The sequence below is a fragment of the Narcine bancroftii genome, chromosome 3, assembly GCF_036971445.1.
Source record: "Narcine bancroftii isolate sNarBan1 chromosome 3, sNarBan1.hap1, whole genome shotgun sequence".
Taxonomy (NCBI): Eukaryota; Metazoa; Chordata; class Chondrichthyes; order Torpediniformes; family Narcinidae; genus Narcine; species Narcine bancroftii.
This window is the reverse complement of record NC_091471.1, coordinates 167,368,766-167,380,930: the sequence shown is the minus strand read 5'-3', so window position 1 is coordinate 167,380,930 and position 12,165 is coordinate 167,368,766. Positions and strand designations below refer to the sequence as shown.

At 37.1% G+C, this 12,165-nt stretch overlaps 1 protein-coding gene across 4 annotated transcripts in view; it reads right to left on the bottom strand.

The window, feature by feature from the left end:
- Positions 1–651: 651 nt before the first annotated feature.
- aimp1a (aminoacyl tRNA synthetase complex interacting multifunctional protein 1a) overlaps positions 652–12,165 on the bottom strand; it is a 75,751-nt gene continuing 64,237 nt past the window's right edge. For all 4 annotated transcript variants that reach the window (XM_069925753.1, XM_069925756.1, XM_069925755.1 and 1 more), the window contains exons 6-7: positions 4,724–4,892; positions 652–892 (exon numbers count right to left, since the gene is read on the bottom strand). In XM_069925753.1, the coding sequence (XP_069781854.1) occupies positions 726–892; positions 4,724–4,892 (336 nt within the window). In that variant the 3' untranslated portion in view covers positions 652–725. The remainder of the gene's footprint in view (positions 893–4,723; positions 4,893–12,165) is intronic.

Sequence of the window (12,165 nt, the reverse complement as noted above, 5' to 3'; positions counted from 1 at the left end):
TTATGAAAAAGGCATGCCAGCAGCTATGTTTTGTCAGCATTTTGAGAAGGTTTGGTATGTCACCAAAAATTCTTGCAAATTTTTTCCACAGGTATACCATGGAGAACATTCCGACTTGTTGCATCAGTGTCTGATACAGAGGTGCCAATGCCGATGTAAACTCGGCCAGCACCATCATGGGCATTAGTCATCCTTCCATTAATTACATCTAAGAGGCAGCGCCTCAAAAAAAAGCATCGATCATCAAGGATCCCCACCACCAGGTCATGCCTTTTTTTCCATTCATATCATCAGGGAGGAGATACAGGAGCCTGAAGAGACACACTCAAAGTTACCAAAACAGCTTCTTCCCCTCCACCATCAGATTTCTGAATCGACAATGTACCTCACTTTTTTCTTTTTGTTTTGCACTACTTTTTAAAAAATAAATCCTGTATTTACACAATTGTGATTTTGCATCTTGTTCTGCACTGTACTGCTGCCGTAAAACAAACAAACAAAAAATCGTGACACGTTCATGTCAATAAACCCGATTCTGAGCTGTGCTGCAGTATGCCAATTTTTCCTTTCTACGGATGTAGCTTAACCTGCTTTAGTTTTCACTTTTGAAACATTACAATAGTTACAATATGGAAGTACACATACAAATAATGAGGTCACAATGCTTTCAAGAATTTATTGTGCCTTTTGCAATTTTTGATACTCATTAAGGAGAAATAGAAAACTTATTTGATTCCACTATTAGCCATTGTCTGAGCCTTGCAAACACCCTTTCCTTTCACAACAAATGGGGTTCCTTTGTATGTGGCAATACATTCTTCATTTGTGCTTAGGTCAGGCTGAATTCGATCCCATATTTTCTTCTTTGGATTTAGCTCCTTGTCAGGTTCACCTGAAGAGGGAAACAGAATCAATTAAAAAAAACAGATTCAAGGAATCAGGAAAGGAACATCCAGATGGAGGATAGAGTCCAATTTGGTGGACAGGAGCATAGACACAATGGGTTCGCCAGGACAATTGGGTTTGTGGATCTTGGGTAGGAGGTGTGGGTTTGGGAAACAATAAAGTTAGAGGCTGTACCAGGGAGTTACCAGAAATGAGGAGTTCAGAGATGCTGCATAATGGTGATTGGATGAGTTTTAGCGGGGAACCTGTTGGAGGGGTAAGTAAGAGGAGGTGTCGCCTGGCTTTGGCCAGAAAGAGGCAGTGCACCAAACCAGAAAAGCACCATCCTTGCCTGCAGGTTGAAGATCAACACTATCTAAAGCAAAAGTGGCAGGATAGCTTGCATGACGACTTTTAAAAAGTTGGGAAGGAACACAGAAATCAAAGGGAAGAGAGACAATGAGGCAATTCTATAAAGGCACAGAAACCACAGAAAAAAGAAATTTAAGATTTTATTACATATTAAATAGTGAACCTACATAAGGTAGACAATTGACCCTGTGCTCACATCATCTCTCCTTCTACTTGGTGCATTAAAGATATTCTCAATAACACTAAATAAATACATCACCTTTACAACTACTGCCTTTTGGCCATTCAAAAGGTAAATTTCAATTAAACATGTCATCTGCTTTCAAGTTAAGAATTCAGTACCATTGGAGACCATAGTAAATATGCTCAAGCGAGGCTGAAAAAGTAATTGTACTACATCTCCCCTGAGATCTCAGATTTGGAGTAAAAGTGGTTGTTCTCTTAACTGAGATCTAGTGTGGATTTAGGTTAACAATTCTGATATCCCAATGATTATACCAAGAAGTTAGCATAATACTTAAAATAAAATTAAATTTGGAATGCATTCTTCTTATTTAACTAGATTTTATTCTATTATTCTATGCATTAGCTGAACAGCCAAGTGTGGCCAATCTTTTCTATAAACACCATATATGCCAGTGCACAAGACGACTCGTGTATTAGACAAACCCTTGAATTTCCACCTAAAATGTAGGTTTTGAGCTATACTCGCTGTATAAGACTACCCTAAGTTGGGCACCTACCACTGACCAGTTGAGTGATGCTGCTAGGCACATTTAATATACTAATTCATAATCTTTTTTTTCTTTGGCTTGGCTTCGCGTACGAAGATTAATGGAGGGGTAAATGTCCACATCAGCTGCAGGCTCGTTTGTGGCTGACAAGTCCGATGCGGGACAGGCAGACACGGTTGCAGCGGTTGCAGGGGAAAATTGGTTGGTTGGGGTTGGGTGTTGGGTTTTTCCTCCTTTGTCTTTTGTCAGTGAGGTGGGCTCTGCGGTCTTCTTCAAAGGAGGTTGCTGCCCGCCGAACTGTGAGGCGCCAAGATGCACGGTTTGAGGCGATATCAGCCCACTGGCGGTGGTCAATGTGGCAGGCACCAAGAGATTTCTTTAGGCAGTCCTTGTACCTCTTCTTTGGTGCACCTCTGGCACGATGGCTAGTGGAGAGCTCGCCATATAACACGATCTTGGGAAGGCGATGGTCCTCCATTCTGGAGACGTAACCTACCCAGCGCAGTTGGATCTTCAACAGCGTGGATTCGATGCTGTCGGCGTCTGCCATCTCGAGTACTTCGATGTTAGGGATGAAGTCGCTCATAATACTTTAAAAGCAAATTACCTAGTAAGGGTTTAAATTTTATCAGTATATTTTAAAGCTTGTACAGAGTGGCCAGCAGTTGGAGTGGACAGCAGTCAGACTGGATGGCTGGACCCCATAGTGGAGTGCTGAAACTTTGCTTTTAAGGTTCAGATTTTATACTTGGTGTGGGGGGGCGCTAAGACTTTGCTGTTCAGATTTTATAATTGGTGTATAAGACGATCCTGGTTTTTGGGGAGACATTTTTAAAGTTCAAGCCCTGTCTTATATGCCAGAAATTATGGTATATTTCTTTACGTACTTCATTGGTCAGACCACATTTGAAGTACAGTGAGCAGATTTAGCCCCAAATCAAAAGATATGTTGGCGCTGGAGAGGGTTCAGAGGTTTACAAAAATTAACCTATGAAAGGGTTAACATACAGAGAGCATTTGATGGCTATGCGCCTATAATTGCTGGAGTTTAGAAAGATAAGGGGAACTCATCCAAATGCACAAATATTGAAAAGGATAGAATGGACATTGAAAAGGTGATTCTAGTAGTGGAACAGTTTGGGACCAGAGGGCACCACCTCAGAATAAAAGGGTGTGCCTTTCAAACAGAGATGAGAAGTTTCTTTAGCCAGTGAATCTTTGGAATTCATTGTCAGAGACAGCTGTAGAGGCCAAATAACTAGATTTATTTAAAGCAGAGGATGATAGGTTCATGATTAGTAAGGGTGTTAAAAGGTTAGGAGAAATCAGGAGAACTGGTTTGAAAGGAAAAATACATCAGCTATGATTTGGATGATGGAGCAGTCTTGTTGGACTGACTGGCTTAATTCTGCTCCCATGCTTATTGGTTTTTAGTCTAATACTGTTGCTGCAAAATGCAGAAAAAAACTTACTTAATTCAACCTGTAACAAACAAGCACACAATTACAATTTTGAATCTAAATTTGTTAATTTAAACTATTCAGTGCTTTTCATTTAGAACTCACAACAATTGCTTGGGTTCCTTCATATTTTTGTAGATATTAAATTGGAATCACCCTCCATTTTTACTGTGCTTCTCTTGAGTCTATGACTTCCTGAATAATTCCACATTCTTCCTTTCTGCATGACAAACCTATCTTTATTTGTAATCTTAGAGATGGTGTTTACCATATACAAGCCATCAACAGAAAGAAAAGTGGACCTAGCATGGAGTTCTGGGATTCTCCACTTTCAATTCTTCTTTATACTTACTGAGTTGGTGCATTAAGGATGGCAACAAATTTCATTATTGATATTTGCTGCCATCCAGGGGTTGTTTATAAATATGATTTCTAGGGATTTTGTGAACTAATTGTCAGAAGGCAGGATGGTGGTTGGAGGAGTGGGGAATTTGATGGAGGTTGGTAAATGACCTCAAGAGTGCCGAGTCTTGGGCCTATCCTCTTCCATATTTTTGTTGTCTTGTTCATCATTTCTTGGAGCTCAGCCACTGAGTGTATGCAAACACAAGTGTCACCTACATACTGAAGTTCAATGACCTTGGTTCTGCAATGAAATCTCCAAAGTTGAAACAGTTCCCTATTATGGACTCTGATTATGTAGAAATCCCAATGGTTCAGCACCTGGCCCACCGGGGCTCCATATCCTTCACTCTCCTTCTGGGCCTGTTCCTTCTGCTCCCTTTAAAGTTAAATTGGGTCCACTGAAAAAACATTATACCAGTATGGAACATTTAAAAGAATATGGATTAAGTTTCTTGGGAATAATTTAGAAAAAAAAACTGGCCAGGAGTGAGGGTACTGGATTATTGGAAGTTTACTGCAGTTTTGAAGATCATCTCCACTTCCTAAGAAAGAAACAATCATTAAATCCACAATAAAAGCTACAGATTCAGTCTACAAGTATGCTTTTAGTGCAAAGATGAAGTTTGGAATCACTTCATTGCAAATAGCTATTCCAAACAGATTTGAGAGGAAAGTTGATATTCAAGGAAAAATTCCACAAGACAAACCTGAAGGCAAATCAGTTAATTAACTGTCCTCACATCAAATGTTAAAAGAGTTGAGTTGCAAACCAAAAAATAGGCTGGCAAAACCATGTTTCGCCAAAATCTTTCTGGTCAAGCATTCAATTGAAATTAGACATTGCACTTGTATGGATCAGGTTCTTACCAAGATAATTTTCAAAGATTATTCTATCTCCAGGCAGAGCATCAGATGGAGGATCCAAGATTTCAATTTTCTCTGGTGAGCTTGCACACATTACCATAGCCTGTGAAACTACTCCCCGCATTTTCGCTGGTTTAAGGTTGCACAGCATTACTACCAGTCGATTTTGCATCTGTAGAAACAGAAAACCTTGTGTTTATTGAACATTTTTCATAAACCTTAAACTTGTTTGGAAAATGCATAATTCAAGATCACAATAATTTTGCAAAACTTGCTGCAGGGCATTCTATTTGTACATTTAGAGTCCAATTTGTGAAGTATTTGATTTGCAAGTGGGGCTGTGAAATGGATTACAATTGTGAAATATAACATCATTAAATGTGATGGAAAGGTACAAAAACTAAACAAAAAAGCCCACAGAATCCTCCCTTTATCAGCAAAGGTTTATAGCAGGGGTGGGCAACCTTTTAATTTAAACATACAGCATCGTGGGGTATTTTACGACCTTAACAATTGGTTTAAAATTTGAGAAATTTCAATTGGCATTTATTCGCTTAGCACTGGCAATATCCCGGAAATGTATTGCAGTTACTTGGAAGAATGATGTGGAATTGAATATTCAGAGATGGTATTCTGAATTAAGATCTTGTATTTATTTAAAAAAAAACATAATTTGCATAATAATTACTTTTTTTTAAAAAACTAAAACTTGGACCCCTTATTTGAAATGTATGGGGTTAGATATAGCTTAACTACAGTTTGTTTTATGATTTTTTTTAGGATTCATTTATTATTGCTGTTGAGGATATAACACTCACTACAGCAGTATTTATAGTTTTTGTATAGTTTTTTTGGATTCTTAGACATTCACATTTTCATACACATATATTCATATATATATATATATTATACACACACATATATTTTTTTAAAATTAAAAAAAAATATATATATATAAAAAGATTTGTATTTGGGGATTATAGGAGGGGATGAGGGGGGCGGGGAGGGTTAAAAATGGATCAATTGTATTTTAGTATATTTTTTGTAAAATTTTCTTTTTGTATTAAAAAATATATATTTTTTTAAAAAGACATCCAGCATCATAACAGGCCAATTCGGCCCACGAGTATGTACCGGGGGTGTAGGTTAATTGGGCGGCACAGACTCATGGGCTGAAATGGCCTGTTAAAAATTAAAAAGGTTGCCCACCCGGTTTAGAGTAATTTGGTGCCTAAAGAAATTTTGTAACAATAAATGAGTAATAGAAATGGTAGTTTTGCAACAAAAGATTTGCCAGAATGGTACCAGAGCCACTTGAATAAGATTATTAGACATACAGAAATTCAGCTATCAGTGTGAGAGTATCTCACCTCCTGTAGGCCTAAAACTGGATGTCATAATGTTAAGATCAGAACTAGGCAATTCAGAAAAGAAATGGGGAAATACATTGTGCAAAAGATGGCAGATGTTTAAGGTCCCTTTTATTATAACATAGCAATGCAATAAAAATGCAACATACCAGACATATAGTACAATCCTGATTATCCGAAATTGTCGGGACCAGGCCTATGTCGGATAAAGGATTTTTTTTTCAGAGAACTGGTCATTTTTTTTAAAAAACAGCCCAGTAGCAACAGCATATCACTTGTAACAATGTTGTAACAACCACAAGGGAAGGCTTTTTAGGCATTAAAATAATGTTTAAATCGCAGCAAAAAAAATGCTGGCCACCGCTAATTACTGACACCTCCCCACCTAGGCTCCACTCCTGCCGGGAGCCCAGCGTCCCTGCTTGCCACTGGCATCCTGACTTCCACAGTCAGTTCGGCTCCAAAAAAAATTGAAGATTTATGATTTGTTTTGGATATCCTCATTTATCCGAAATGTAAAAAAATATTTTGGATAAATTAGGAAATTTTTTTCAGAGAAATGAGAATTTTGGAAAATCCGATTTTGGGTAATCGGAATTGTACTGTACTAGTTTAACTTTTGCCTGTGTAAACAATAGGAAGTGGAGAGCAATAGATGGAGTTATAATTAAAATCACCTATAACTTCACTGAATACTGAACTGGATTCAAGTGATGTTATGGTCAACACCACCACTAAGTTCATCTAATTTTAATTACATCCCAATGTGTATCATGATTGAAATATTTAGGCAACAATTAGCAGCAGTCCATAATATTTACAGAATAATGTAGTATTGGAATGATTTAAAGAAAAATGCGTATGCAGTTTGCCCTGATGTATAGGGCTGAACAGTAACTAAGAAACATAGCAAAGCCATTTCAGGGTGAATGCACAAGTTGTTATTGATGCAAGTACAAACATTTAAAACCTGACCCTAAACATGATTGTACATTTATCAAGCTTGTACCTTAATACCATTGAATGCACAGATAACCTGAGACAGAGTTATTTATACTCTCAGTGTCTTTGATTGGTGACCAGCCAAACTGCAACGCAAGATTTAGAATCTCAATCCAAAAGGGGGCTATGTGAAGCAGGCAATCAGCACAAAACATACCCAGCTGCCAAATCCATATTCCAATGTATTCCAAACATACAGACTCAATAGACCTACACAAGATGACGCAATTCAGTAAACTTGTATACATGACAAAACAGACCTCTGTGAATTTCTTGTGCTTAGGGCACATAATTATAATTGGTAGAATCATGTAGAGCAGACTACAACTGAGCCAAAGCATATTGCACCAAGTCAGAGACATATTTCAGGAGCTTAAAATCTTTTAAAAGGTAAGTATAACTATCCAGATTTGATCGGCAGAACGCTCAGATGAATTCTCTCATGCTGCTAATATGACCAACATGAATGAGTAAAGAATTTACAGGCAGGATAGGAATTGGGAAGAGCTGAAATGGGGTAATGAGAAGGCTTAAAGTAGGATTTTTAAAAAAAGGTGGGGAAAAAAGGTGGAAGAATGGAAGAGGAAGGAGTACAGACCAACAGACAAAAGGTGTTAATTGGATATGTCACGTCAAGTCCATTGTCATCTGATTGCAAAACGGCATTCTTGATCCTGAGTGCCAAACACGCACACCCACAACTAAACACAAAACACATACAGACAAACAATACACATGCAGAACAAGTGCTCATATATACAAATAAATATAGTTTTGTGAATATGTGACTCCAGAATGGTTAATGTGAGCAGTTCCTTTGCTTGTTCAGCATTCTCACTGTCTGTGGGAACAAGCTGCTCCTCAGCCTGGTGGTGCTGGTTCTGATACTCCTGTAGCTCTTTCCCAATGGGAGCAGCTGAAAGATGCTGTGTGCAGGATGGTAGGGGTCCTCAATGATTTTGCAAGCCCTCTTCAGACAACGATCCCAGTAGATCACATCGATGGGGGTGTGGAAGTCTTTAGTGCCACTTATGGTCCTGTAGGTTGACTTCCAACCCATTTCTCTGCAGCAACCACACCACAGCAAAGGTAATCTGCTTTGGATCTTGGGTATTTCTTTAACTCCTCCACATTTTGCTCATGCCATCACACTGATCTTAATCTTGGTCTCATCTGTACACAAGACCTTTATCCAGAATTCTTCAGGCTCTTAAATAGTTCTTGGTCAAATGTAATCTGGCCATCTTGTTTCTGTGTCTAACTAGTCATTTGCATTTTGCAGTGTAGCTTCTGTATTTTTGTTCATGAAGTCTTCTGCAGACAGTTGTTATTGACACATCCACACCTGCCTCCTGGAGTGTGTGTTTCTGATCTGTCACGAGTATTTGGGGAGTTTTCTTCATTATGATGAGAATTCTTTTGTCATCAGTAGTGGAGATGTTCCTTTGGAATACCAGTCCCTTTGCTTTTTCTTCTTAATGATGTTCCAAACAGTTGATTTTGGTAATCCTAAGGTTTGGGCGAGATCTCTTATTGTTTTATTTGTTTTTCAGCCTCATAATGGCTTCTTTGACTACCATTGACACAACTCTGGTCTTAATGATGAAAAATGGCAACTCCAGGCTCTAAAGATAATCAAAAGCTCGCTTATACCTGAAACATTCCTGAGTACTCACATACATTTTTTTCTTTGGCTTGGCTTCGCGGACGAAGATTTATGGAGGGGGTAAAAGTCCACGTCAGCTGCAGGCTCGTTTGTGGCTGACAAGTCCGATGCGGGACAGGCAGACACAGTTGCAGCGGCTGCAGGGGAAAATTGGTTGGTTGGGGATGGGTGTTGGGTTTTTCCTCCTTTGCCTTTTGTCAGTGAGGTGGGGTGGGACCTGTGAAGTCAAATGTCCCAAACATTATGGTGCCCTAAATTAGATAAATTTCAAACGGCATTTTTGAGATTAGCTTTAGCAGTGGCAAGGAAATGTATAGCTATTTCATAGAAAGATCAAATGGATCTTAATTTACAAAGATGGCATTTGGAAATAAGATCGTTTATTCCAATGGAGAAGATAGCTTACAATCTAATGGATAAATGTTATGTATTTAAAAGGATTTGGAGCCTATACTTGATTATTTTAATTTGTACATTTAAGGCTAGTTCTGAGTGCCGCTGGGCCTCCTTACTATATAGTAAATGAATGGCGTTTGGTGTTCTCTTTTTCTCTTTCTATTTTTTTCTTTTTTAGGGGGTAGGAGGTCTAGAGGTAGGATAGAGGGAGGGGGTAGTTTTAGGGTCGGAGGGGGGGTTTGGTTTTTTTTTTGGTAAGATTTTCTGTTGTGCTTTTTAGTTTATATTTAACCATGTTTAAATTTTGACAAATAGTTATATTTCTTTTTATGTAACTGTGGTTATTGCTTTTCTTTTATAAATATTTTTTTTTTAAAAAGGTACCCTGAAATGAGAGGACTATGTATAAAAAGTCCTGTAATTTCTACCCGGCCAAACCAAAGTGCATATACATAACTTTAAATAAAATTTAGAACGTGCACTTTAATTACATGTGAATTATTTGATTGCAAATGTAAAATTGTGACAGCATAGGGGGAAATAAAGGAGAAAAAAAAAGGTGTCTTTGTCCCATACATTACGGAAGGCAGCAATATTTTGTGCCGAAGCACTTGAAAACTGATGCAACCCAAACTTTTCAAGTTAATAATTTGAGTTATCTTCAATATATATGATGTGGTTGCAGTAAAAGGATATGCAGCTTAAAATGGGAAATGTTATTCCAAAACATAACTGGTTGACCATTTTGAGTTTTGTGTGCCCGATGGAGATGTGGGGGAGTTGGCTGATGGAGGACCTCAGTTTTCTTCAGGCTGACTTCCAGGCCAAACATTTTGGCAGTTTCCGCAAAACAGGACGTCAAGCGCTGAAGAGCTGGCTCTGAATGGGCATAAACATCGAGTTCATAAAGATCAAGCTAAGGAAATGTTGCTGCAAATGAAGTGTTGGATAGATGCCTGCTTTCAACCTTCTAGAGGAGCTCTATCAAGGGCATCCTGGCCAACTGCATCAGTGTGGTATAGTTACTACAGATAAACGGATCAGAGGACCATGAGTGACAGAGAGGATCACTGGAATCTCCTCCCCCCACAATGACGTGATCTCCATGGATCATTGTCTGAAGAGGGAACACAAAAATCATTGAGGATCCCTTCCACTCTACACACAGCATTTTTCAACTGCTCTTGTCAGGCAAGAGATACAGGAGCATCAATCATCACCACCAGACTGAGGAACAGCTTGTATCCACAGCAAGTGTGAATGCTGAATGACCAAAGGAACTACTCAAACTAACCATCTGAGACTTTCATTTGTACAAAACAACATTTTTTTTGTATCGATAAAATACTTGCCCTGCTTATGTATTGTTTGTCTATATGTGTGTAATGCCTGGTTTAGTATCTGCATGTTTTGTACTGAGGAGCAGAGAATGCTATTTTGACAGGTTGTATTAAAATTAAATTATTTTTTTTTTAAATTATTTTTTAATTTTAAATTTAAATTTAAAAAATAAATTTAAACTTTAAATTATGATTTTTTTTAAAAGTTTATTTAAAATATTACAAAATATAAACAAAATACAAAAGTATAAAAAAAACACCTCCCTAAATTACCCCCCTACCCTACTATCCCACCTTTTACTATCCCTCCCCCCCTCTGGAGCTTAACAAACACAAAAAAAGTATTAAAACAAACGAAGAGTGGGTTAGATTGCAATACATCATTTCAACAATTCAAACAAGAATAAAAAAAAAAATTTCTTCACATCTAAATTCATACATTTCAAGTGTGGAGTCCAAATTTTTTCAAAAAAAAGAACAATTATTTTGCAAATTATATGTAACTTTTTCTAAACATAAACATGATTGAATTTCATTATGCTACCTCTGTATACTCATTACGCATCAAAATTATGATATTATAATAACATGTTAGACATACAGCACGCTAACAGGCCATTTCATCCCAATTAAACTACAATGGGGAGGAAACCAGAGCACCTGGGGAAAACCCACGCAGACCTGGGGTGAAGATACAAACCCCTTACAGACAGCATAGGCTTTGAACCCACTGTTCTTTTTTTTTTAAACTTTAATTTATTCGTTCAAAAAACAAATATATGACATGTGCAACAATTAACCATAAATATGAACTTTTTTATATATACAAAAAAAAAGAAAGGAACCCCCCCTTCAGCCAACTCTCCTAAGGAGAGCCATAAAGACAGAAAAAAGAAATATTAAAAAAAATTAAATATACATATTAAGATCTAATCAATATAAATTGAAATGTAAATATTCTGAATATAACAACCACTTATTAATAAAAAAATTATAATCATCATGCAAAACAATATTTCATCTAATTATGCCATCTATTAATATCAATCATATTTATATCTTTCCACGTACTAGCAATATATTTTTTCGCTATGGATAAAGCTAAATATACAAAAGCAAGCTGAAACTTATCTAATCCCAAGCCTATCAGAGGTTGCAAACTACCCAATAAAAATATTGTTGGATCTAAAACTATTTTAATCTTATACAGATATTCTAAAAACGATTGAATTTTCTTCTAAAAAGATGACCAAACAGCATGAAAAAAAGTTCCAACCGTATCACCATATCTAAAACACAAATCTGATTCATGAAAACCATACTTTTTAAATTTTTCAGGTGTTAAATATAATTGATGTAAAAAATTGTAGTTAATCATTGCATAATGTGCATTTATCAATCTAGTTACAGTATCATAACAAATATCTAACTAATCATCTTCGGAAAAAATAAAACCAGTATCCGCTTCCCATTTACTTTTAGATCTATCCTAACCCTTTTTATCCATACCCTCCTGTAATATTTGATACATAGATGAAATATAACCCTTCTCTGGTACCTTCATAAGAAAAGTCTCAAATTTAGTCACTTCAGGTAAAATCATATCTCTACCAAACCTACATTTTACCAAAGATCGAATTTGATAATAAAGAAAGAGTTCTTATCAATACC